This window comes from Onychostruthus taczanowskii, unplaced genomic scaffold (assembly GCF_017590055.1).
Source record: "Onychostruthus taczanowskii isolate IOZ18803 unplaced genomic scaffold, ASM1759005v1 scaffold37, whole genome shotgun sequence".
Taxonomy (NCBI): domain Eukaryota; kingdom Metazoa; phylum Chordata; class Aves; order Passeriformes; family Passeridae; genus Onychostruthus; species Onychostruthus taczanowskii.
Window position 1 is genome coordinate 9097131 of NW_024501126.1, and position 27838 is coordinate 9124968.

General features: G+C 39.1%; 1 protein-coding gene across 1 annotated transcript in view; it reads right to left on the reverse strand.

Annotated features, from left to right (window-relative positions):
* Positions 1-793: 793 nt before the first annotated feature.
* The window catches only part of MYO10 (myosin X), a 162719-nt gene continuing 135674 nt past the window's right edge, over positions 794-27838 (reverse strand). The window contains exons 22-41 of the mRNA XM_041411761.1: positions 27479-27585; positions 26308-26517; positions 25968-26007; positions 24632-25534; positions 23277-23400; positions 21750-21993; positions 19338-19433; positions 15481-15574; positions 14648-14703; positions 12980-13122; positions 12346-12540; positions 11110-11267; positions 9689-9812; positions 8425-8722; positions 7497-7704; positions 6765-6901; positions 5845-5965; positions 2938-3390; positions 2379-2570; positions 794-2108 (exon numbers count right to left, since the gene is read on the reverse strand). Of these exons, the coding sequence (XP_041267695.1) occupies positions 1998-2108; positions 2379-2570; positions 2938-3390; positions 5845-5965; positions 6765-6901; positions 7497-7704; positions 8425-8722; positions 9689-9812; positions 11110-11267; positions 12346-12540; positions 12980-13122; positions 14648-14703; positions 15481-15574; positions 19338-19433; positions 21750-21993; positions 23277-23400; positions 24632-25534; positions 25968-26007; positions 26308-26517; positions 27479-27585 (4014 nt within the window). The 3' untranslated portion in view covers positions 794-1997. The remainder of the gene's footprint in view (positions 2109-2378; positions 2571-2937; positions 3391-5844; positions 5966-6764; positions 6902-7496; positions 7705-8424; positions 8723-9688; positions 9813-11109; positions 11268-12345; positions 12541-12979; positions 13123-14647; positions 14704-15480; positions 15575-19337; positions 19434-21749; positions 21994-23276; positions 23401-24631; positions 25535-25967; positions 26008-26307; positions 26518-27478; positions 27586-27838) is intronic.

Genomic DNA, 27838 nt, shown 5'->3' on the forward strand with positions numbered 1-27838 from the left:
TGTGTGTGTGTGTAACTATACATACTGAAGTTATAGTTTCTTACATTCTTAAATTATCTTTTCTGGGAGAGTGGGGATATGAAATCAGTAGTGTGACTTTGTAAGCCTTTAGGGACTGAGGGGGGGTGTGTCACAAATGGGGTGGCTAGAAGTATCTGGCAGTGGGAGGAGGGAGCAAGTCTTGTAGTCTACAAAGGCTGTGTACGCCACGAGGGCATTGCATGCTGCCCTGCCATGGTGTGGCTGGCTAATGGAGGATTTCTCAGAGCAAGTCTTGTAGTCTACAAAGGCTATGTATGCCACGAGGGCATTGCATGCTGCCCTGCCATGGTGTGGCTGGCTAATAAGACAAGCCATCTTTCATCAGGGCTACATAAATAGCAAAAGCTTCACTTGCACATTCACTGTGGCATGGAACTGCTCAGCAGCCCTTCCCTCTGTGTCATGTAAAGACACATTGCATGGACAAGGACACCTGCCCCAGAACAACACACAGTACACACACTTTTCCAAGCAAAACACACACACAGACACACAGGCACACAGAGACACAAAGACACAGACACACACACGCGCGCGTAGCCTGTGCAGTAGGCTTGCCTCCTGAGAAGGCAGGAAATTAAAGTTTTGTTGCAAGTCTGACTCAGTAGGAAATAGAAACAGAGCACATTATGTATATTTTCTTTATTGCTGGACTTTTTTTTCCCAGTAAGTAGGCATGATTCCTTAATGGCTGAGGTTTTTAACAACAGTAAGGTTTTTCAGGTCTCTTTTTTTCTTTTTTTTTTTTTTAATCTGTGGACAAAAAGATACCTTTGAACAAAGTTTTGCCTTATATTACAGTATTTCTGTACAAAAATAAAGGTCCAAAATCAAATTATTATTAGCTGATATTCCCCAATTTATTTACAGGATACTCTCAAAAACCTTCATCAGGCAACCAGGTAAAATATTAAAGCAGTTGCATTGTATAACGTTGCCTTCTCTAGTCAACTCTGAAGGGCTCTGGCCTTTGGCAGTCAATCTGGGTTGAGGAGTCCAGCCAGAAGTATAAAACATGATGTCTTTCAAAGAAAAAATTAATATTAAAAACTTAAGCTGACATTATGGAGAATTGAACTGATAACTGTATTTCCATATTAGGGTAGTCTATAAATATTCTCAGCTACATCTCTCTTTATCATACAGCAGATACAGAATGCAGACTTCTGCTACTTATATGGTAAGACATATTTGAAAAAGTAAAATCAGTGTATGAAAATTTTGGAATTTACTTGTTAATAAAACTGCTTATAAAGTAACCATACAATTGTAACAACTATAACTCTGAACTATTAAAATGTACAGAAAGACTGTTTACACCATTGCACATACTTATTCCCTTTGCTTCAAAAGACTTGTGAAATACAGAATAAAATTTGTCAAATTTTACTGACAGCTCAAGCACGCATGCACGATGTGCACATCCATGGAAGCAAGGGGAAACAAAGTGTTGGTGTCCATCAGGAAAGCTGCCAGCAGCGCTCCAAAAAAATATACCTTGCTCTTCTTCCCTCCCCCTTCCCACCTGTATGCAGGCCAGTAGATTAGTGCAGAATGGATGAATATAACTCTGTTTTCAGTGTTCTGAAAGGACAAAGGAAATCCTCTTGACTTTTATCAGCAATTTTAGATCAATACAAGTTAGGCTTATATGGTAAGGCACTTATTACTGCTGTGTATTGCAGTGGATCGAGTCTTAAGGCATTTGTTACATCAACTGAAGGTAATAATGCTTTGGAAAGTTTTGAATGAGGCAGCAGTTCTAGGTATGTGACTATTCCAGGTGATTTTCCCCTGCCTCCCTGTGGTCTTTCTAAAATATTGTTTGAAGATATTTTCCGTTGAGACTCCAGTTCTTGGTTAGCTTGTCAACAAAGATGATCGATGTCTCCAGGTTGTTCTGAGGCCAAGGAGTGATGTATTCTATTTAGGGGGCAGTAGAACTGGTTTTGTTTTCACCTGGAGCTGCCCTGACTTCCATGACTACTCACGGATCGAGAGGTGCTGTAGCGTTTTTTCACGATCATACTGATGTAAGCTTTCATCAGCTTTGCAATGTCAACCACCTGCCAAGAGTATGAAGAGCACAGTGAGGTAACAGTATATGAATGAATTTCTTTGGACACTGACAATATAAAACTGTCAAGCTTTCAAAAAAATCCTTTTGCAGCTAAACAAATAAAAATACTCAGCACTTCTCTCCACGTGATTGTCTTCCCTTTAGCTTTACAGGGATCTTGAACAAATCTCTAACATTTGCAGCCATTACTTGAATTACTACGTGGCCTGGCTATCAAAACAGGAAGACCACAATAACAAAACTACCTTGCTCTTACCTCGCTAGTTTCAAAAAGCAGTTCTCTTTCATCCACCACGATCTTGTAGGTGTTGGCAAGCGGAGCACCAAATGACAAGATATGTTCATACTGGAACACCTCCAGAGGCCTTCCTTCCCCACGCTTGTAGACAGAAACTGCATCAGCGCTGACTCCAAGCCACAACTCCTGTGGGAATCCCCCTTCTTTACACTAGAGAAAAAAAGGTAAATTAACAGCAAGGGGAACAGTGGGGGCCACACAACACTTACTGTTGATGCTTTTGTCTGTAACCATTTGTTAAAAAGTGCATATTGCTTGTCCCTCTTTAAATGTAGCCTTTTATACTTATACTTGTTTGCAACCTGTCAGAATAGCATTCTGTCCCTCTATTTTTACGGTTAACTGGTGGATTTAAATAGCTACAGTGTTTGCTAATGGGAGTAGGCTTTTAATAGCTCAAAGTTTATTACATCAGCTGTCTGAGCATTGTGGTGCTGTATTTATGGTTTCACTGTCCTGGAATGAAATCAGCACCTATACAGTGTAAGCTGTAGTTTGAATGTCCATATGGTCTTACCTCTACGTCAAAGAGTGTTGAACCATAGCCAGGCCATTCCTTAATCAAAGCCATGTACTTTGCCATGGCCTGCTCCTGATTCATCCTCTGGAGTTTTTTCCATTTGTCAATAATACTAGTCCTGGAAGCTGAGATTTCCTCTTTGACCCACATGTCTAACATCTGATCCTCCTCAACCTTCTGTTTGCTGACAGAGCCACTTCGGAAACTCCTCCGCAGTGTTCCTTCAAGAAAGCTGGCTCGTTTCTTCTCGGCCTTCTCTGATGCAGTAAATGTTTTGGTCGACTGTGTAATCCTGGACTTCAGCTTTTGCAAGGGATAGACTTCCTCCAGTTCTGGTACAGTGGTGTGCACAGTGTAATCTCCCTGAAGGTACTGAAGACGCAAAGCTGCAAGGACCTGGAGGGTTTCCTCAGGAGCAGGATAATGTCCTTTAATCACTGCTTCATGAGCCTATCAAGGGGAAAAAAAAGGTAGCTTTTTATAAATCAGCCTTTGAAAGAAATATGAGAAACAAGGGGAGTAGATTTATTCCCAGGCCAAGCCAAGACCTGAAATAAATGATCCATTAAATAAGTCAAATGGGGTAAATCTCTTGGCAAATTTAAGCTGGGCAAGACTGAGTTTACCAGAAGAACTACAAGGCAACTGAGGAACTAAATGGGAATTACTTTTACTAGGACAGCTTTTAGTGAACTCCCGTATGTCAGAATAACTGAACCATGAAAAAGGAAAATAAAACGTAAAGGGGAGAAAACAGGATCTAAACATCTGATTGAGGAGAAGCCATCTATGTGCAAGGGCATTAGGAAGAAAGAGGTCTTCCATTTTGTTTACTGCTATCAATAATCTGTCTGTGAAAACTGATGTTTCCCGCCAAACAAGCCAAGCTCTAAAACAGCTTTGTAATTTTACTGAGGGGAAACAATACATCTTCAATGAATCCCAAATCAAGTTAATACAACATCTACATACTAGAGTGCTCTGTAGGGATGAGATTCTGAACCAAGAAGACTCTTTTAAAATTCCAGCTCTCTGCACACCCATTCAAATTTGTGAAAATGTGCAGCAGCTAGTTGTTTTCTTTCATATGACAGTAGCAGAGGAAACAAACACCTATCGTGTCTGGTGATCCAGGAATTGCGAGCTTAGTAAACACACAGCTAAGTAACAGCTAATTCACAGCTAAGTTACAACTAGTTTGTTTAGGTTTGTACAAAATGTGCCTTTAAACAGGCAAAATGGTTTACCTGAGATTGTACACATGCAGAAGAAAGAGCTGTCTTTTAGAAATGGAAGGACAGTTCATTTTAATGAGGAAGAACTAAAACAGCTCCTTATGATCATTAAAGGATTCAGACTTTAAAATAATGGAGACTGCAGAGTTAAAACTGATGACAAAAGGGAATTTTCATAATTGTCTGAAAAGAGTTGATGACTGACATCAAAAGCAGATAATTAGAAAAAATAAAACAGAATTGATGTTAGATTGTAATGTTACCTCTTCAAGGTACTGCTGTAATATTGCTGGTTGGGATTGAATGTCATGCTTTATAACAAATAGTACTGATTTTGGCACGACATAAAAGTATTTGGCTAAACACTAGTCAGCACAGAATGCCACATGAAAACAATCTGCTTCAGCAAGTGTGCTTTTTTTAGCTGTTCATACAGAGCACTGCCTGAATCTGCCTCTTAAGCCAATAATGTAACTCAGAGATTTTCTTCTTGCTGTTTGAACTTCATCCCAAAGAGAGGCACTGGATGACTTCTCTAGAGGTAACAACAGACAGACAGAATGGCTGTGTTTCTAAGCCCAGCCAGGGCAACCTATGGCCCACATCCTTCAGCCAACAAGGAACAGTTGTGGACTGAGCTACAGTAGCAGGCTGTGGAAGGAGACTTCTGGTAGACTTGTGGTGTAAAATGTCTACATAATAATATGTAGCAGACATATGTAATATCTATGTAATATTAAGTCTTAAAACTTAAACTGAACAAGGAAGAAATACTCTATTACAAGGAAGATGTAGAAGGGGAAAACCCTTCATATATATGAAAATTGAGGTACATCAGTTCTTGATCACGTCAGGCTTGCTCACCAACAGAATGTCAGTATCTTGGTGTTGCAAAGAGCCAGAAATCTTAACCCTATACAGAAATCTTTATCTGTGTCTAGTGTCCACTGAAAGAAGCTGACTACTGGAATAATTTTTAATAATTTGCAATATAGCAGAATGGGAAAAGATCAATCAACAATAATAAAAGCCATAAGTGAGTTTCTGAGTAACTACAGGGATTGATATAATAAAAAACCAGCTGCTGATGCATTTAATTTTCATCAGAAATCAATTTAACCTATTTTATGTTTTGCAGTGTAGCTTCATTCTGGGCTCAGCATGTTCACTAAGTGGATTTCTGTTCATCATAACTGTCTTACTGCTGGGACTCGATTATTACACTATGGTACCTATGAAATGATCTGGTTTTGACAAGATAAAAGGCTATTGCTCAATTAATTCTGTACAGTTGCCAGTAGGAATCTCTTATTAATTAATTTGTTGCCAGTCACACTTTTTTCACTTTATTTCTTATATTTCTTCAGAAAATAGTTTAAGAAGAGGAAAATTAAAAGTAAGTATTATTCTTTTTTATGCAGCTTAGATCCAGTTATTCATTTTTCCACCACTACATAGAAAGCAACTGACAAGTAATGCAGAAGTAAGAAACATAACACTATGTCAGGATAGGCCTATTTTGACTACTGAACTGCTTCCTTTGCTCTTGATGCTTGAGTAGTAATGCATTCAGTTGAACAGAAGCAAAATAATATCACTCTCTTGGCTGCCTAGAACCCTTTCCCCCCTCCTCTTTATAGTGCCTCAAAACAGAATCTTTGTTATTTACCTGCTCAAACATAAAGGCAAATTCCACGCTATCTTTTGGGACGTTTTCTGTGTCCAGGAAGCAGTAGAGCTTGAAGTAGAACTTCCAGTGCATCTCCCCAGCTTCAGCAGTGGCAGCAAGCCTGCATCATTTTGTTAGGAAGGAGAGAGATCAGATCTGCAAAATCTTTTCTGAATTGCTACCTGCAGAATCTAAGCAAGGCATCAGCTGAACTTTGCTTTATGTGTATCTTTGTTTTTACAGCCTACAGCAAAATCAAGGACAAATGTGGCTCAGTTCTCAAGTCAAAGGTTTCTAACCCATATTCTCTTAATAAATGTTGATTTTTAGATAAGTCAGGTGTTAATAAAAGCGACATTATTAAGTCCTGTATAAAATTGCATAACACTTAAAACACCCCTTTTTTCCCCATTTTTATGTGGATAATGGGGGCCGATTGCCATGCATAAAAAGTAAGGATGACAAACAGGTATTTAGGCTTGTATTTAATTTTCTTACTACAGTGCTATAGGTGGTTTCAATTTTATTGGTAAGAGAAATGTTGTGAGCTGTACTGTGGTGACTTCCATGTGAAGCTAGCTAACAGTCAGAATGGGAGTGACTGTCTGGAGCTCAGTTCTCACAGTCACATTGCCAGTAATGGTGGAAAAATTTATAGCAGTGGAGAAGATAATGTGGAAATAGTGATGAGAAATATCACTTTACAGGTGCCAGGACAGAGGAAAACCAACACAAGTGGCTATTAAATCTTTTAAGAAAACTAAAAAAAGAGATCTTATTGTTCCAGAAATGGCCACGTGTGTAATTCAGCTGCATCATCACAAACAAGCAAGTCAAAGAGGAAATTCAGCATTACTGACATTGGAAATTTATTTAATTGCTACTTATTAGAGTGAAGAGAGAAGGAGAGGTACACTCACTTTTCAAACTTTGCCAAGACATCAGCTACAATGGTTCTGCTTTCAATTGCTTTATCAGTAGTTCCATTGTATTCAAACAAAGCAAACATATTTCTGCTATCCTCCATGGCCAAGCCACGAATTAACTTTTCAACCACCTAATGGAGAAAAAGCACATGAAAAAAACATAGCATGGAAAAACAGTACCACAGAGTAAGACAGACACGTCGAAAAAAATTAGAGCTAGGTTTTACATTAGGCTGAAAATGTTATTAACTTGTCTTCGTCAGCATTATTAATTGTTGTCAAATTCCACTGTAATTGTTATTATTTCAGAATGTATGTGCTATCTCCTGGACAGACATAACCCCATGTATTTCACCAACTCAGCAAGAGTCTTCCAGTTTTAGGAAGCAGCTTGGCTCTCATACACACCAATGTCTACCAAAGTTTCTCCAATAAAGCTCTCTGCTAGTTGCTTAGTGTTTCCTGCAATTTTTCCTGTAAGAAGGAACAACAGCTGGGTAAGCCTCTGCAGCACAAAGTTTTTATAGCAGCGATTTCTCCAGAACAAACTGTGGGGAGGGACAGCTGTCCTGGAGGGACAGCACTGTAAACCTTTCCTTCCCAGACAGGAGAGACTGGCAGAGAAAGCCCCAGTGCTTCCAAAGTGCAACACTACTGCTTGCTGGGACTGGCATGTGAAGGGACACGCTGATTTTGTTACAAAGACATTCTGTCACCACTCCTCACCTCTCCAGCTGTAGTGTGTGAGTTGATTGTAATCTTACAGGAGCCCCCACCATGGCAATAAACTGTGGATGTCATCTCCTGCCTGCCAATCAGTGCTTCTATTTCATCTCGTGATGGCACGAACTCTCTGCATTTGGTTTTCTTCAGAGATTCGTAAGTGAAAAGTGCGTATTTCTCCATTTCAGTTCCTGGAAACTGGTCACGAACCCTGTGAGACAAAGCTTATTACTTTAAGCTGCAAGTCTGTGAAGTTTGCTTATTTGAGAATTTTTCCCCCTGAGATTATTTCTGTATCCAGTACACTGTTTAATTGACATGCTCCAAGTACAAACAAACCTTTTAAATTACTGAGTTTGTTGGTGGACTGACTTTCCTAACGACACACTCTGCATTCTTCCATTGCATCACAGCAAAAGGAACTCCACATTCTAGTTAATGCTGAACTGACAACAATGGTTTATTATTATCTAATGTTCACTAATATTTTAAAATCAGATTTGCAATCACAGGTTTATACCTCAAATACATCTTTAAATATGATACTGCTCTTTTATATGCATGATGCATATCTCATAAAATTAAGGTAAGTGGGATGAAGAATTTTTAACAGGTTGGTTTGGACAGGTGAGAATGGGACTTGGGGGTATGGGCTGGAAGTCATTTAAGTTTATACAGTTACAGGAAGCACCCCTTTTGCCAACATTAACAAATTGTGCATTCAACTTTGTAGCATTTTGCTTGATTCTTCAAATGTGTGTAATTCCATCCAGACCAACTCACACACACTTTTCCTATAACATTTTGGTTTTAGATTCACTGTTTGGCATAGCCAAAAGTGAATGCTAAGTGAATACATCTTCAAGTCTCACTTCTAGATATCTAAACACTGTTAAAAGTCATGGTGCTTTAGTAGGTCAAAGGTTCTCACCTTTTGAGATGAAACTTGAGATATTTGAGGATGCTGCGACTGGGCAGAAATGTGCAACTCATGCAGGTGAGTATTTGCCAACTATAGAGGTTCCCCACGCTCCCAGGGTTAGGCACTTTATTGGTTTGCTTGATGAGCTGACAGTAGAGCTCATCTCGGAGAGGTCGTAAATCATGTCCTGTTTGCAGGATACCTTGGATTATAGGGATGGGATCAGACATAGACTCCAGCTGCTGTAAAGAATTAAATATCTTGATGGCTTCATCCTGCAGAGTTGTGTAGCCTTTGTCTTTCAGCACTACAAAAGAAATATTGGGAGAAATGTGCTTAGATGAGATATGAAAGAAAAAAGACCCAGTCTTAATGTGGAAATCACTTAATGCTACTCTGTGACCTTGTTATGCACGATATTAGAATCTGTATTTTCCATTTCAAATGTATGATGCAAACTCATTTTATGAGCTTATTTGCTATTGAGATTTGTTCCAAATTTAATAACTGAAATGGTGTATCTTGATTGGGTTTTTTTTGTGATGGAGAGTTTTTCTCTCAGAGGGAGTCACACTGCTGAAGTGCCATATCACACTCCATATTAACCTCCCAGCCCCCTCCCAAGGATGAAACTTTGTGGTCTGAGTTATATCTCGTTTAATATGCAGTTGCAAACTAAGATAACCAAATCCTTTTCAAGGACACCAAGTTCACAGTCATCAATAGCTCTGAACCATTCATTCAAAAGAGACTTCTAAATTAGCGTTTGAATCAAAAATATTAAAAGAGATGATTGCACTCATTTCAGGACTAAACAAAGCATTACTTTTTAAAACCACGTACATTCCTAAATGTTATTTCCCACAAAAACCTTTCCTACCCATCTTATAAAATGTATACACGTTAATTGGAAGCTGTGGCTGCTGCAGATTCCTGCAGGGGGTAGGAAGCAACAATAATTTAAGGAGAAGAATATGATTGAAAGGGACTGAGTGAATCAGGCTTGTTTCAGTGCAAGACTTTTCAAACTCAGTCTTCCTAGCTGTATTGCTGACAGCAATAGAAACATTCCCTTCTGCTACACTCTTGAAAGAACACCACAAGCCCATGGCTCTATGCTACCAAACTGCTATTTTCAAAAGAGAACAGGGAAACTTGTCTATTTGTATTATAAACATGTATTTTCCACCATTACTTCACTGTAGACTTAAAAAGTCCACCCTCTGGTTTAGTCTTTCACAAGGAAAAGTGGTTCTATTTTTGAAATACTTACAGTTTAGATTGATGTCCCCATATGGCAGTGGCAGTAATGGTGAGTGCAATGGATGATGAGTGTAACGGAGAATGGGATTCCTCTTATAAATCTGTTCAACCACATCAGCATTCAGGCAGTTTTCCTATTGGGGTAAGAAAAAAAAAGAGGTTTTGGGGTCCAGCTTTAAGAATAATACAAGGCTTTGTGCCCTTAGGTTGGTTGCAAAAAACTGAGCAATCAGTGTTGCCAACACTATTTGGTGTGAAATCCAGTTGTGGGTGCTGTGGCTGCCAAGGCATGCTGTGGGCTATGAATGCTCAGTACCTGCCAACCTCAGGCCTTAGATAGGCTTGCTTTATCTGTGCAGTAAGAAAACCAAACTACAGCAGAGCTGCAGGACACAAAAATGAAGTATCATAACAATTTTTGAAGTGTGTTTTCATTTTATACTCATTTTTAGTCCAGTAATTTATAATGGGAAATATCATACCTGTATTAAAGTTTTATTTAAAAATATTTCTCCAGCATAACTAATTGGCCTTTCAGTTAGAAACTGCACAACTACCAAACAAAATAGTCAAAAGTGCAGCTGTAAACCTGGTGCACCCACTCTACACATCCAAATACTACTCTTAGTGTTCTTCTTAGGCCAGGTTTGACAGATGTGTGACCACTGTCTTCTATCAGTCCTGAATTCCATGTATTTCTTCTGCTCTGAAGAATAGCATTCATAATCTTGGAACTGAGAACTCAATACCTCCGTTCCATGAGAGAAGAGGTGTCACTCTCTAAGGGAAAAGGGCAGTAGCAGTTCTCCCCTCTTGCCTATTTCTTTGGTCTCTTGTGAGAATCCTCATCCTCTCATAAATGCACATTAGCAAAAAGCTCCAAAGGACATTCTGTGGCTGTGCATGCACTGTCTCCAATGAGACAACTGTAAAACACTAAGCATTAATTACATGTTTTTCTCATCACACAGAGATATGAGATGCTAAGCCCATGCTATCATAATAAAAGGACCATAATGACAAAAAAAAAAAAAAAAAAAAAAAAAAAAAAAGAGCTGTTTGGTCCACATCATGGTGCGCTGCTCACTGTGGATAGAGCCAAACACATCTGCTAACTCATGAACCTGAGCAATGTGCTCTACTGCCAGGTGTAGCCTGTCAAGTTACACAAACCAGTAAAACTTGTTACTATTTTAATGGAAAAAAGTTATCCCTCTTGCCCTCCAAGCTGCACTTCAAAGTTTGCTCTTCTACTGTTTAGACAGAAATTCCTTTATCAGGTCAGAGAAGACATTCAGGTTTTACAATTTTAGTCCATGTCACTGTGTAATTAAAATGCAATTTTCTGCTTTATTACCCAATATGGCAAAGCCAAAACAAAGATTTAAGGAACCATTGTTTCTCACCCCATGCCATCCTGCTTGTGCCTACCTTAATATCCTGAATAAGCTGCTGAGTTGGAGTATCAATGGGTGCCTTTGTGTCAATCACGTTCTGGATGGCACTTGACCAGCGGGTCGCCTCATTAAGCAATTTCGTATGGAGACGGTAGCAGTGTTTGCGTCCGTACACGGTCACATTCCAGTAACCTGGCACAACAGCAAAATTGCTCATCATACAAGCTGCAGCACAGCAGACACCCAGTGCTGCATCCCAGATGATGCTGGCAGTCTATCAGGAACTAAAAGTGTGCGAGTTATTAAGTATCATAATACAGACACTGCGGTATTAAAGGAGATTTTCTCCTTTAAAGAAGCCTAGGAGTAGCCTCAGACTACAGCAATGCATCATGCAGCTCCCTGTTTTACCCAGTAATCTTAGTAACACAACGCTGTTAATACTGTGGAATATTCTTAGGTCCTTGTAGCCTGTGGGCCCTACTTCTCCAGTCCTGTCTGTAACAGGAAAATCTGAGACAAACTTGGTTTGTACACAAGAGTCTTTCAGAGTCCGTGGCACACATACAAACAGGCATAAAGCACAAACTACTTCCTCTGCCTATAATTTTACACCAATGAAGTGGAAACTATGACTGGAAGAGCATTTCAGTTCAAATTCTCTCTCTGCATCACTGTAAAGGCTTTTTATGAAACAGATTCAGTAGAAGGAAATGTGTTTCATCTTTCACTAGTGAAAGCCTCTTTGAAGTGTCAGTGACCCCAATGAGATGATACAGGACTGTCAACAGTCGCTTCTCATTTGCAAACAGACGCTTCCAAGCTGAAAACCAGTTCTGAAAGTGCACAGTGGAGCTGACTCAGGTGCAGGATGTAGGTTACCACAAACTGGACTCTTACTCTGCATCTCCTTATACCTGCTCCAATGCTGGCCCTCATAGTTCCTCAGCACATAAAATAATGTATGAGAAGAGTGCTGCCCATGTCTTTTCCCCAGGTCTTTGATGTGTAAGCATAAATGTTCAGACTAACTCGGTTGTAGTGCCAGTCTGTGATAATTTGAATGTTGGTGAGAACAAATTTTACTCCTCTATACATTACCTTTGTTTTTCACCCAGTAATTCCCTGTAGAACACATCAGTGACATGGGAATGGGATTTGTTCATGGAACTGCACCCATAATAATCCATTTAAAATATTCTTATGCACTGTATCTTGCATTACTAGGTAGAAGGACAGAAGGCATACCTGAACAAGAGCAAACAATTACCTGTCTCCTTGAAGATTTTTTCATCAGGTGGGACCACCGAGCAGAGGCTGTTCAGGACCAGTGTGCCCAATTTCAAGGCACTTTTCTCTGAACTCTTGTAGTAGTCCAAAGAATTGTGCGTCAAAACAAACCAACGCTTCTTTAGTTTTAACGAGGACATCTTTGGGTTGTTCTTTACTTCCTTGTGTAGCCACCCTGTTTAGGACACAATTGGAATCACACTTCTTTTTCTTGAACAGAGCTGGACAAAAGTAGCTTGATAAAAGTAAATTGTATACTTTCAACAAAAAAAACCACTGTGTGAATTGATAAGCTCACATATGAAACAATATCAAGTTAAATTCTCAAACAATGAAATAATAAAGATAAAATTAATATGAAAACCTTTCTATTTTGATGCTTCACTGGAAGAATTATCTTGTCAACTTACAAAAACACCTTTGTCACCATTACAGTGTTTTCTTACATGGCACAGCAAGAATATAATTTCAGCTGTATTAATTTGTGAGTAAAGTCCACTGCACGAAGAGGAGGCTGCAACACTAATCATGTTGGCATATTACCCACATTGTATTGTGGGGACAATCTCTTCAAAGCATAACAGATGTTATTTACTGCCTCACTCAGTTCTTACCCCTCACAATGAATTCTTGTCCCTCCACTCTAGTGTCCCCCTTTGACCTCTGAAGCAAGGTTATCCAGTGATGCATCTCTTCAGGAGTGTCAGCATTACAGTGAAGAACACGATTAGCAGTGATGATCACAAATGAATTGGGTCTATGAAAATAAATGAGAATTGAAACAGCTTTTATAATCAGCATACATACTGTTTACCTCACCCCCCATAACCATAAAAACTGTTCATCTTTTGCATTTTCTATCCATAAAAATACTGTCCACCTCTAATGCATTATTTAGTTATCAGCTAAAGAAAAATATTAAGCATTTGAAAAGACTCAGTTATGTTACATTCACATCAAAATGCAAGGGTTATGAATGGTGGGAAAGTTCACATTAAATTACAACTTGCCATATCTCAAATAAAATCTGTGGTGAGAAAAACTTCCAGACTTTAATCAGCTTTGCACGTGAATCAGAACTGTTTCAGGGTCAGATCTATTTAGAGTGTCTGCTTCAGTAGCTACATTAGCTAAAACAAACTACAGTATACAAAGGTCTATAGTAAAGCAGCATGTGAACATCTATTCTTTTATTTTAATGCAGTGCAACCCAATTTGCAGAGAATACAATCTATTTTTAATGAGAGTCTGGCTTTTACCCAGTCCTACACCAGGATTCACTGAAGCATGAAGAACTAGCCCATGAGAAGTGTGCTGATGGCTCTCTGGATCAGAGAGGCAGGTTCTTGGCCTACAATGCTTGCTTTAACCCTTTACCATTAATTTTTTCATCTGGAGCAAAGCCCCAAAATGTAACATAAAATCCTCCCACAAACTAAAAAATCCATGTGAAAAATGCTTACAAGAGAAATGCTTAACTTATTGCATTAACATAGTGCTGGAGAAATGCTAATTTAAAATTGTGAAAGCTCTGGACATTTGTGTTGTATGGTTTAGGAATGGGCTTGTAAATTCACTGTTACTTCTGGTATCAGTGTTTTGGCAGACCAAGGACAAAGCACTAACTTAAAACCAGATGTTTTACACATGTACACAATGAGGAAAAACTGGAGTGAGCTCCTGCAGTTCAAATAACACCTCACATCCAGTAACCTTATAAGCCAGTCATAGTCTGAACCCAGACTACTTTTTATTTCCCTTAATACCATTAGTAGTTCAAGAACTAAGAATAAGCTGACATTTTTGTTGTTTTTTTATGCTGCACTGACTTCTTTGTTATAAGACATTTTTGTTCTGGGGAAATAGTTTTCATCCCTGAAGAATACAACATTCATGAAGGAGAAGCTGAACAGAAAAAAAACATTAAAATTAAATTTTCTGCCTACTACATTACTAAGGAACTCAAAAATGAGTTGTTATTTTTATTTTTTCAGGAGTATTACTTGTATAAATGACAGAAATATGTAATCTTCCAGTTTTGGATCACTTTAGGAGCTGAAGAGTTCAGGTATGAAGCAGTGTCATGGAAATTATTGAAGCCCCTCCCAAAATGCACCATCATTCCTACTCCATGCTTTAACATGTGGAGTTTAGTGCTATGAAAAGGGAGGCAATAATGAATCACTTTAATACATGGTTGGCCAGAATATAGAGACTAAAGTGTAAAGTATCTGATTTTGGCGAGAAGAAAAAGAAAGTCACCAGGCATGGTTCTGACTTACCTATCTGGATTGTCAGCAGCACAGACAGAATCAATTAGTCCTACGTCGAGTGTACCCTATAAACAAATATCCAACCAGAAAATAAGGAAGACATTCACTATTACAAAACTCACAGTACTCTTCTGAGAGACACGAGAAAGAAGCAACAGCTTTGATCAAGCAAAATGAACTGCAGGTTTGGGCATCAGTTTCTCTTAACCATTAAAACTGCTGAGGGGAAAATGAAGAGACTTGGTTGAGTAGATCCAGTAAAAGATTATTTGTAGTTAGGATGGAGGCAGCTCAAAACCTGCTCTTTTCTATGCTTCCAAACATGCTTGAATTTTTCACTGAAAACTGCCATCCCGATAGAAATGGCATCCTCTCAAAACAAACTTCTAAAGCCATTAAGCAGAAGCTTTTGTTTTCCTTTGCTTGATATTAGGTTCCAGATGTATTCCATCAATTACCAATGTATGTTGTACAGAATGAAAAATGAAGGATCAGAGAAATCTCGAATTTTTAACTCTTGGATTTTTAATTTACTCATTAACACTATCTTTGCAAAATTTCAAAATTGACCATACCCTGTGATGCGATAGGGAAGTGGGCCACAAAAACCACCCCCAAAACCAACAGTCATTTTTCATCAAGGTGAATGATAGGAGAGGAATCAGAAGCCACACTCTCACCTTGTACAGCTACGGGACCAAGGATGTGGGAGCTCTAGCCAGTGTCACAGCTACCACCACATTTAAACAAAGTAGGTTGTGACTCTCAGAGGCTGTGGCCACCACAGTGGACCTGTCTTCTAAAAATATTTGGTTTGAAAAGTTCTTCAGATTTAGACTTACCACAGCATTCTGTGGATTTGCCTGCTCATCATGCATCTCCCGGATCTCCTGCTCTGTGGACGCATGGACTTGACTCAGTACACTGAACCACTGGCTGGGGAGAGAAAGGCAGCAGTGTAAGTAAAATTTTGGCTCTGCACAAGCCCTCTGTCACCTTTGTTCTGCAGAGATGTAGCAGGTTCTGCAGGTTTTTGAAATTGCTTAAGATTCCTTTTGTCAACAGGCATAAAAGCAGCAAGGCTTTATGTCAGTTCAAGTAACACTGGGTGCAAGCAAGCCACTCCAGATCTCCCATCCAAGCTTGTGTCATACCCTTCTTCCTGACAAAAAGTACCTTGTGCACTAAGTGGCATCTCTGAAAATCTGCTGTAAGCACACTGAAACATCTGAGTGCTTGGAGGGTCTTTGTAACACATTCCGCGTTTCATCTGGAATAAAATACATTGCTAGCTACACACAAAGCCTTTAATGGGAATCCCAACCTTCAGATTATAAACTGTGCTGCACTGATAGCGTGACTGGTAGTAATTTCTTACAGTGATACTTCTGCAAAGACCACCTAAGTCCATTGAGCTTTCTGTAGAAGCACAACTGAGAGGGAAAAAAAAGAATAAAACCCCCACGCAAATACCTCTACAGTTTTTGTTCTCTATGGAGCACTGAAAAATCCAGCTGCTGGAAGGATGAGCAAATTTGCACCACTCCAGTGGCACTGTACACATCCACAACAGGAAAAGTGGCAGAAAGGTTTCCAGTGCTTCAGCCCTTAGTCCAGAGCAGCAATTGCAGATGGATTTAATTCCAACCACACCTTCTGCTTCTGGGAAACCTCTATCCTTCTGGCACTTGTATATGATAAAGCTCAACTGCTCTAAGGAATCCCACTGAAATCTAAGGACAGAGCTTGGCCTGTTCAACAGGTTCCTGAATGCCATTCTTTGAGATATGAATTTGCCATTCTAATGAAAACCACCTGGGGCCAAGTTTTCAAAGGGATCAAAAGCCCAGCCTTTAAAACAGACTCCTCACTTTGCTGCAGAGGCTCCTCCACCACCACGGGGTTGAGGAAAAACTCAGCCTACTGCAAAACTACTGGACTTAAACATGAAATTATCTTTTCTGCAATTGCTTTTAGTCACAGAATTTTTCCTAGGACATTGAAGAGCTGTCTTGTTAACACCAGCATTCAGAAGCCAACTGTTCCCCCAAAATGTAGATTTCTGGAAACTGAACTGCTAAAATAGCTTAAGAAAAACTGTGTAGGCTGTCAAACAGTACTATCACTGCCATATCCTAAATTCTTTTTATCAGCTCGAGCTTTTATTAGAAACAGTGCAAGCAATGAAGAAAAATGAAGATTGAGAGTGCCAGACCATAAAGCAGATGAGAACATATTTAAGATTCTTTTTTTAAGACTCAGAGACACCCACAGAGAGGCTGTACTTGACACTTTGCTGGATGTAAGGCAATGCCACAAAAAAAGGAGAGAAGCTGTCATCTAGGGAGGAGGAACCACCAACTGAAGTAAAGCTGAAACTGAAGTAAAGAAACTGAAGAAAGCTAAGCATCAGCAATGAAAAGATTCCCACAAATTAAATTCATCTTTCCTTTCTGGGCTCAGGAATTGCAAATGTATTTAAAGTGGAACTTTTATTTCAATACAAAAAAAAAAAAAAAAAGACTTCATAGTACTGTAGGCATATCTAGTGATAATTTATGGATGAATTTTAAAGAACAATTCAGAGTTTTCCTGACTTCATTTAATCTTTGTGTAAACAATGAAAATTAAATGAATCATGGCACTTTGCAAAAAACAAAGGCAGACTTTATTTTTGCTTTTTTCCCCTCTCATGACCTCCTTTCAGCTGTTTTTCAGCTGAATCCCAGAACACAGAAACAGGGAAAAAGGCTAGGGATTTGAAAGGAACAAACCCTAGGCAATGGCTGCCCACTGAAGAATTACTTCTTCAATAATAGTAACTCCTCTTCTGGGAGGAAGAGGATGTTTTTTCTCGCTTTTTCCCTTAATTTGAACAAAAAGCAACCACAGATCCTGATCTAGCTCAGGTACAAAATATTTTTTCAATAGCAGCTGTGGACCAAACACAGCCCAACGATTCATACTTCACTTTTCACAATGCTTTGTTAACAAGGCTTTGACTTAAGTCTGTCTGCAAATCCTTACACATCTTCCTCATTAAGTCTTCTGGGATGAGTGAGAAAAAAGAAGCAGGAAATACATTGCTAAAAGGTAATCGACCTCCTTTGTTTTTCAGCTGAATCCCAGAACACAGAAACAGGGAAAAAGGCTAGGGATTTGAAAGGAACAAACCCTAGGCAATGGCTGCCCACTGAAGAATTACTTCTTCAATAATAGTGACTCCTCTTCTGGGAGGAAGAGGATGTTTTTTCTCGCTTTTTCCCTTAATTTGAACAAAAAGCAACCACAGATCCTGATCTAGCTCAGGTACAAAATATTTTTTCAATAGCAGCTGTGGACCAAACACAGCCCAACGATTCATACTTCACTTTTCACAATGCTTTGTTAACAAGGCTTTGACTTAAGCCTGTCTGCAAATCCTTACACATCTTCCTCATTAAGTCTTCTGGGATGAGTGAGAAAAAAGAAGCAGGAAATACATTGCTAAAAGGTAATTTAATCTGGATGGTTTGTTATTCTTACTCTACACAACAAGGGTGTATAGTGTCTCCTCCTCCATCTTTAAGAAAGAAATGGAGATGCATGGCAACAGACAAGTCTGTGTGCTGATAATTGCTTATTGGTCCCTAAGGCACATACACAAGTCTGGCAGAAGAGACTTTAGCTAAGCCATCATTTTAAAATGTGCTTACATCCCACAAGAATCTTAACAGTAACTGCTAGAAAGCTCCTAAGTTATTTCAAGGATAACTTTAGGGATACCTAAAAAAATGAGGACAGATTTTGAGTTGCTATATCTACACCTGTACTCAGGGTCCTGTGGTATAGGAAGGCATTCCAACTTTGCAAAGAACAGAATACGAAAGAACTTTTGAGGCTTCTGAGCAAAGTAGTTCAAGTGATGTTGACAAAGGCACACTGTATTCTGGCCTTGGGAAAGCAAGGCAATGGGTAATAAGCCCTGATTACTAACTTGACTTTATTTAAATGCTTGATTTTTTTAGGCAAGCATATTATTATCTTGCATGAACTGTAGCATAGGGATTTTTTTTTAAAGATGCTCTACAACTGATCAGACAAGTCAGACTTGCTCCTCACCCACCTACCTCCCCCATGGTTAGATATGGATCCTTTAGCAACAAAAGCAAGACCCTTTTTAAATATGCAGAAGGGGAAGCACTCTCTTAAACACTCCTCTTACATGAATATGCTTTTGCTTTAAAATACAGTGACTGCATTACAACTTCTGTCTGAAGAAAATTTAGGTTCTGCTTAAACAAACAGATCCCACCCTTAAGAACAAAATGCTTCATTTCAGGCAGACTACAGGGTCTCAAATATTGATTTGATCAATGCAGCTAAACACAGCAGGGTCATCCACAAGGAAAGCATCAGTGGCTAACAACTGCCTCTCTACATACAAATTGTATTTCAGAAAGTTGCTAGTAACACATGGGTAACAGCCAAATCCTAGGCAAATTTTCACTGGCAATCTGAGTCTTACCAGTAATTGTCTGCCACAAGGTTTTCTCCTCAGCAAGCCTTTCAAAAAGTGTGTTAAATGCAATGTGTTTAACACAGACTGAATATTTTATGACAGTAGTCAAACAAATTAGTGACAAGCCAAAGTCAGAATGGCATAGAGGTTAAAAAGGAGAAGAAAAGGAGAAGAAGATAGGCCTGATGACTTTCATACCTTGCATCCTCAGGGGATTCAGCAATTAAGTGGTAGGTCCTATCACTCATTATTAGATCAATACCATTTTCTTTGCCTGTATTATCAACAATCTCTCTGAAAAAAAGGAAAACACCAATATTGAGCATTACACATTATCAACATTTTGAAAATTATGTTCTGCTGAGAAGCTCACAAACTATTGACACTTAAAATAACAGCAGTCTTCATCAGGTTCATTTGCAAGACTCACAGTGATTTATCAGTATTAGTCTGCCAAACTACAGCAGTGTTTTCTGCCCACACAGTACAAATATTCAAACTACTATGAATGTCACTATACCAATGTAACCATTCTGTTACCATTTTACCAAGAACTAAAGAAAAAGCAAAGCATTATCAAACCCCAAGAGGCAAAGATAACTGAGTTAAGAAATGGATATATTTCTGAACTGACTGCATAACCAAGTGATTTTTGGAATGCTAAAAGAAAGCTGTTGAAGATTGAAAACTGAAAGCCAATAAAACCTGGATTAGTGATTCTGTGTGGCTGTGAGTCAGCATAAGGACAATTCCAAGCATGACTTCCAGAAAAATCTGAGCACTCATCTGCTGAAAAATTACATATTTCTAATTTTTAGTTTGGACATCTAAGTGTTGATATAAAAACAACTGTAAAGGTTTTAGCAATAATTAAAGTATGACATTAGATTTCCCTGTAGCTTAAGAAATAAACTTGATTTCCTTTTTGCTGTTTTGCTGTATTTGCCTGAAGCTTACTATTTCCTTAACTGGCTATATTTTTTTATCAGCTCATTTATTCTCATACATCTCTGTCCTATAAACAATATATGCAAGCTCTGCATATCAGACTCACGAGGATGACTTATCTGCTATCAACAGCAGATATTACAAAAAGCTGTAAATTTTTACTGTTTGATTCCTTCCCTCTCAGTAACAGTGTCCAATAAAATACCTCCCTGTTCTGTGTTTTAAGGGACTCAGCCTGAGATTTTTAAAATTGAACAAGGTCCCTAATAGAGAGTGGTGAAATACATGAGTTGCACTATAGGTTAGGAATGCACTCAGTAAATATTAACACTATCCAGAAAAGCTACTGTTTATTCCTTATGAAACACAGTTCTTTAAATACATGTACCCTTACTTTTAGCTAATTTATAAACAAATAGTCACTGATTGAACCTGCAGTTCAAACTAGGTTCAGTAACCTTTGTCTGATAATTTTAAAGGTACGTGCAGCAAGGAACGTCTATTGGGCACAGCCAGTGAAGCAATGAGGTAACAACCACAAAAAAGAATGATTGATTGAACATATCAGAAAAATATGCTAAATAAATGCTATGGTACATGAGACAGGGTCAAATCTAGTTTTAACAAAAAACAAAAAAACCAAAAAAAAAAACCAAAAAACAAACAAACAAACAAACAAAATACCAAAAAAAAAAAACCCAAAAAACAAAACAAAAAAAAACAACCAAAAAAAACAAAAACAAAAAAAAATCAGGAGCAAGTCAGGATTCTCACTGAAGCTCTTTTCTGTCCTACTTGAAGTCAGGCTCAAGCCAGGACTGCCAAAGAAAAGATTAATCAAAGACTTAAATTTAGTTTAAACTCTCTGTTAAAGTAACAAACAAATTGGATAGCTGCAGATTACAAGGCACAGAGTGGAATTGAGTGTTACTAGACATTTCTGTTTCTCTCTGCTTTGGATGAAAGCTTTAACTACACTTTATAGAGAAAAGAGACAACTAATCTTAGCACACTCTAATTTTTTAAATTAGGTAGATAATTCTAAATTGTTTAGAAAGCAAAATACCATCCAGTAGAAAACTTTATTTATTGCGTGCTTCAGGAAGCGTAAAATTCTTAGGCTTAAGGAACTTCAGTTAACAAGGCATAAGTTATTAGGTTTAGTAATCTTGTTTTTTTAATGAATATATGCATTTTAAAGACTTTTCTAGACTACCACAATTATTTAAAGCATGAAAAAAAAAATCTAAATACATACAGAAGATTCAGCTTTGACCCATGCGAACTTCAATATACTCGGGGCCTATTAATTCCACCCTCTTCATTCTGGGTTTGCCTGCAGCTACAGACTTGGCAACATGCCCCAGATTGCCTTGGGAATCATTACAGACTAAGTAGGGCCTCTAGTCTGGGAGAAAGCTTAGATGGGTTCATTACAGCAGCATTTTTCTGAAGTATTTGGCACTGGCTTAGCTCTGGAGCACTCTCTAGACTTAAGAGAGAGCCAACTAAGGACAGCACTTGCTTTCACTAACCTCACCACACACACTATCCTGCTTGCATTCACACAATTCGCAGGCAGGGCACTCAATGTCTTCCCAGACTGAGCCCCAAGTACTACTTAGAAGGAACCATGGCTAACATAAAACTATGTAAACCTACTTGGCAGTTCGGACATCCACAGCACCCTTTAGCTTTTCTTCACTGTCATTTTCAAAGTACATCAACCTGGACTGTCTGAGAACAAACCATCTTTTCTTCCAGTTCCTTCTGGAAAGTGTAGATGATCCACCCCCCTTTTTGTGAAGCCAACCCTGCTTAAGTGCTTCCTGCTTAGAACGAAACCACAGGAAGGTCTCATCTTTCAGGACACACCAGCGTCGCTTCCATGTGTTGATTAAGCCACCTGGCAAGAGAGACAAATGTGGGTTTATGTGCAGTTTAAACAAGCAGCTCTATCATAAACCAGATGCTGTGAGCAGCACCAAAACTGGAAGGTGCTGACCAACAACACTGCAGTTAAACTGAGTGTCTGCTGTAAGCCACAAAACCTCAGTTTTGCATATTCTTATGGTCACCAATATTGTTGTCAATCTAAACACCCTTAAATTATAAATTGTAGTAATGTAGTAATGAAACATGCATATTATTACATGTACATATACATATCTATAATAATAAATTACTGATAAGTCTTGCTGCACATGAGAATCAGATCTTTAAGACTGTTTTCAATGTATTTCAGTGATAATAAAAAAAAATCTAGTGTTAAGCTCTTTCTTCTCTCCAGGTTATTACGAGATAACAACATTTAACTCAAAACTACAAAACCTGACAAAGCTATGTTTAGAGCAGGAAATACACCAGTGTGAGCTCAGTCATACCAAAGTGTGGCCATACAGTAGGCAGTGCACCTTTTGCACTGGAGTTACAGCACAGTCATAAAAACCTTAATCAAACCATTCCTGTTTGATGACCAAATCCTGTCATCCCACAAAAACTGACTGCTAGCTATGTCAGAAAGTAAAAGCCATGCTGCTGCTAAATGCATTATTTTTCATACAAACATTGTGGTGTGTACACTCATCACTGTTCCTATACCTAAATAAGGTATACTACAGTGCTGAAATCATACAAGGATTCAGCTAGATTATAATTTGTTATCAAAAATCAGAAGATAAACTGAAAAATTTTAAGCAGAGAACTCCTGTGTATATTCTTTCACAGTCTCTCACACCCCTTTGCTACATGCAACCTTCTTCATGTCTTTCAGATGCAAAGTGAAATTTGACTAAGGTCAGTAAAATTGGTATGCAATGTAGAATACTGCCTGTGTTACAAGGTTTTGACAGCAGGAATAAGCTTTCCTGAAAATTTGATACATTTGGATTTGTGAGTTATTTTTCTCAATGAATACTTAATATTTCATTGTTTGTGAGACACCAAAGATGTAAGATGAAACAGAGGCAGCCCAAAACATTGATCTTTTTTGCAGAGGGAAAAACATTGCCAGATATAAGCCACTGCAAGCAGCTTAGCTTGAGAACAGCTCAAATTAAATAAAGTCACTTTCCCATCACCCTTTGAAAAATGAGAAAATAGCTTAACTCTACAGGAATTGGGAGTGTAATACACAATAAATATTTCTGGTTGTTTTGTCTATTTAGCAAATACTGATTCATCCAGTACCTTTCATGTACAGAAAACTGTGAAAGTAGGGCAGGCTGACACAGCTATAGACTGAATCCCTCCGGTAGGAAAGTTCATCATCTGTATCAAACCTGGAGTCAAAATCTTCTTCACTGTCTTCAAACTACACAAGAAAGGAAAGAAAGGTCATAATCTCTCAGGAAAGAGTTTAGATCAAGTTGGTTTAGAAAACTCTAGCTAAAACATTTTATTATGTATTGGAAGGTTCCTCATTGGTTTCATCCAGCTAACAAAGGAAGGAGTACACTGTAGTAAGTTTCAGCTTGAACTGTTTGATTACGCAACAAATCTATGTAAAAGCTTTGTAGATGATCAGGAAAGTTATCCCTTTGCAAGAGTATGGTCAAGGTAAGCTATCTTCCGCTACTTGCCCCTATCACTGAAGTGCTGGGGGGAACAACTTAAAAATGCATTGAAAAGGAAACTGCACAAGCTGTGGTACTGGCTTTCCCTCACTCCAGAAAGTCTGAATTTCTGTTCTGTATCTGACACACATCCAGAGTCATGCAGCAGGAAGACATCTTCAACAGAGACACGGAAAGTGTTTCTTCCTCAGGCAAGAGCTGTCAACTTATCCCAACACTCACAATGGCTCTTGGACTGCTAATCACTGCCTCAAATGTAGCAGATATTGTACCATTGAAGTTTTCCTTCTAAACAAGTCAGTGTTCCTGAAATACCTTTTCCCTTTCCCAATCAGGCAGTCTCACAGAAACACTGGGTGAGTGGTAGAGGAAATCATATTCTTTCAAAAATATTTGTAGAAGGAAACCCCACAGTATATTCAGTATACAGCACTGAAAAATTTCTCTGCAGAATGTGTGTCTGACTCAGTAATTTAAACATTTTCTATTGTGTGAACTTTACTCTCCAAATAATCTCAAAATACACCTGGCACATCAGGGACTTCTCCAACCATCTTATTCTTCAATACTCTTGCAACTTGCACACAAAACTAAATTCAGTTTTTCTGAAATTAATTCCCCAACATGCTACCTGGTACCCCAGCTCCAAACACATGCACAGAGAAGAACTTCGCTGTGCACTGAGCTCCTCACCAAGTAACACACAGTGCCGCATTAAAGCAGTTAAAACCATATCTGTGCAAAAGCCCAGGACTGCAAACAGCATCTGAGCAGCCTCTGACTCTAATGCACTCATCCTAGTGGCATCTAGATGGCAACAGACTCCTATTTCCATAGGTGCTCTGAGCAAATCAAGCTACACAATGTTTTCTAGGAACAGCTACATTGAATCTACAGCTGCACAGCAGGGAAAAAAAAATAATCAGAAAGCACCTATCAATTATTAGATAATATAAACATTGTACTTACCGAAGACTGAGCTCCCTCAGAGCTGAACCGGTATGCTCCAGAGCTATTGTACGTCCCCACGGAACACCGGTAGTCGGGTGACCATTGGCTACTGTGCGAGTTAGAGAAGGTCACACTGCTGCCAGAAGTGATAGCACCGTCTTCATAATCGTCCTGGTCATAATCATAGTCTCCGTCGGGAGAAATAAGTTCCACAGAATTAGGGGGTCTGCAGGATACATTTTCTGGCATGCAGTACGTGGATTCGCCGCTGGAAGAGTTGTGGAGACTCACTGTGTCGTGGGCAGGAGGTATGACCATGGCGTCGCTGGCAGCAGGAATTGTTGGCACCACGGTATCATTCATGTAAGGATCCTCTTCTGAGGAATCATCGCTTGTTCTGATGCCACTGGTCCTTTGATCAGAATGGCCATGCTCACTCGGGTTGGGCGAATCCTTAAATGCATCATCATCGGCTTCAAAGCCCTCATCTACCTCCTCCTCAGGATATGGCTGGCTGAAGTTAAAATTGGGCTTTTCACTGCAGGCATTTCCAGTCTGTTCAGCCAGCTCAGCAGGATACCCACTGCCCACAGAGAGAGACCTCTCAATGTTTCGGACACATTCGTCAATCTCATCAAAGTTCAGAGATTCCAGGAACTCCTGGGCTGCCCGACACGCTTCGTCCTCAAGCCGCCGGAGCTCCTCATCTCGACGCTGCTGCAGCCTCTGTAATGAAGCCTCAGTCAAGGACAGCTCCTGCTGCTTCTTCACCCGCTGCAGGTCTTCAATTTCTTTTTCCAGACGTAGGATTTCTTCCACCTGCCTGCTTTCTTTCTGCTTCTCCACCTCCTGTTTCAGTTCTGCCTCCTTCTGAGCTTTCTGAATGGCAGCCAGTTCCTGCTTCTTTCTCTCTTCTTCAGCCTGCATAAAAGTAAAATGAAAAAAGAAATAAAATCAAGTCAGGCCCCTAAATGCAAGCTTGTTTTTTAAAATTTATTTCTAAAGCTCTACACTCCACCATGCTCATTCATTTAAAAGGAGCCCTATCTTAATATCAGCAAGAAATGAAAAGGAAAGAAAAAGAAACAGACTAAAACATGAATACATTTACTCAGAGATAGCTGAGGAAAAGAATTTCTAGTATATGCAGAAAATTCAATGTTTGCTGGAAATTAAATGAAGCATCAGGTGAAGGAAATCTCCATGCAAACTATATTGAGTTTCCTTTGGCTTTATCTGCCAGCTCCTGTAATTAGTTTAGTTTTAATGCTACAGGTACCTTTTATTTTTTTAATTGCTGGGTTGAGATACTCAAATAAACAGAGTGGCTGAAAGCATTAAGAGTGTAATTTACCTGCTGGGCAAGACGCTCTGCTTCTTGCCTTTGTCTTTCCCTAAAAGTGAGTGAAGAAAAAAAGTCAGTCAATCAAGCTCAACATAAGCTCATGGCATTCCTTTCTATGGCAATAGCTCAGCTTACAGAGATCATCTGCCACCTGGAAAAGATAGCCAAAAATAAGATCACAACGATTATGTTTCTGACTGTGAAACCACCATGACAGCTATATAGGTCTTTTAGCAAAAGCAGCAAAAGTTTCCAACATCATTTGTTCAAGAATAGCCTGAAATAAAGGCTTTCAGACTAACACCTAGTACAGCACAGGCAGGAGAGTGATGTAAGCCAGAGACTGCACCTTTCTTCCTCCTCTCTTCTTCTTTCCTCCTCTTGTCTCCGCTTCTCCTCCAGTCGCTCCCTGTAAAGACGCCGAGCAAGCTGGCCTCGCCGCTGCTTCTGAAGGACCGTGGCTGCTTTCTTCAGGCACAGGAACTTCTTCCTACCACTGAATGCTCTGTAGTTCTTTTGTATCACAACCACATAGTAGAGAACCTTTCTGTACCGCTTTCTGCGGGGGAGAAAAAAAAGAAGCAAATTTGTAATGAAACAGTTGTGAGGGATTTTGCCACGGTGACCTGCAATAGTGAGCCCATTAATAGTTCTAGCTCTGTGATAGCTCCCCCACTGTTCACATTCTTCTCCCTTTGAGAAGCAAGATTCTCTCATCTCTTGACAGGGCTGTGTGTGTCTTCATTAAGGAAATGCACATGTCTTACATGTTCTTATGCCCCTGCCAAGGAGCTGCTAAAAGGACAGTTCTGTGTGTGTGCACACATGCAGAGAAAGAATATATACAGCCATCCCACATCTCTGAAAAGAAAGACCATGCATAGGAGGATAGCTGGCATTAAAAAGGGATATTGTTTTTAAGTAACATACTGGTCAGAATATAAGAAGAGGACTAATAAGAACATGAAAAGAAATGACCTCATTATGCAAACAAGCTTCCTTAAATTGTCCTCTGACTTATAGAAAAAGCAGAAAAATAAACAGACGGGATGAACAACTCCACCTAACACATAATGCATGAAGCCAGGTAATCAAGTCAAACATTAATCAGTAACATAATGTCTTGGTTCTCCAAGAACCAAATGGATTAGTTTTATTTTCCTTCTCTTTTCTTACCATGAAGAAGCAAAGATAAATCAGGATCTCAGCTGGTGACTTGGGGCAGCCCTACTAGGTGTCATCCAACTAGAGTTCCTACCATGGCTCTAATGCCATGATACAATCAGATGGATACTGGCTGACCTCCAAATTTCTGTATTGTTCTATTCACTATATTAAAACAATTCAAACTTTGCATTATTCATGGGCATTTTCAGCTGCTATTTTCAAAAGTCACTTACAGAACTTGAATGCCTGGCCCCTAGGAAAAGTTGAGAATTGTGTCAGAAGGATTTAACTTCTTGACAACTCATCCATTTATTTCAAATCCTCACTATTAATATTCTCATGCCGTCACTTACCGGGCTGCATAACCTAAGATGTGTGCTCGGATGATCATGGCTGCCTTGGTGACTTCCGCTTCTCGCTGCTTCTCCAACTTGTGTTCTAAGGACTCCCGGAGAAACACCTACATAAGAAAACTTCTGACTTAACAAATTTTGGTGAGCACCATAGTTAAGGGAGAGCCAAAACAATCTAAGCAGCAAGCCTCAGCTTTGAATTCAGAGAGAAATATACTATTTCCTCAGCAGAAAAAAGAAAAACAAAATGTAGTCCTCTTAAAAGTAAACACCTGCAGATGGTCCTCTAACCTTGGATTTCAATGGGAAGGGTCAGATTACTCTATTGTAACTTTTAATTAGGAGCAGGGTTTTTCCAAA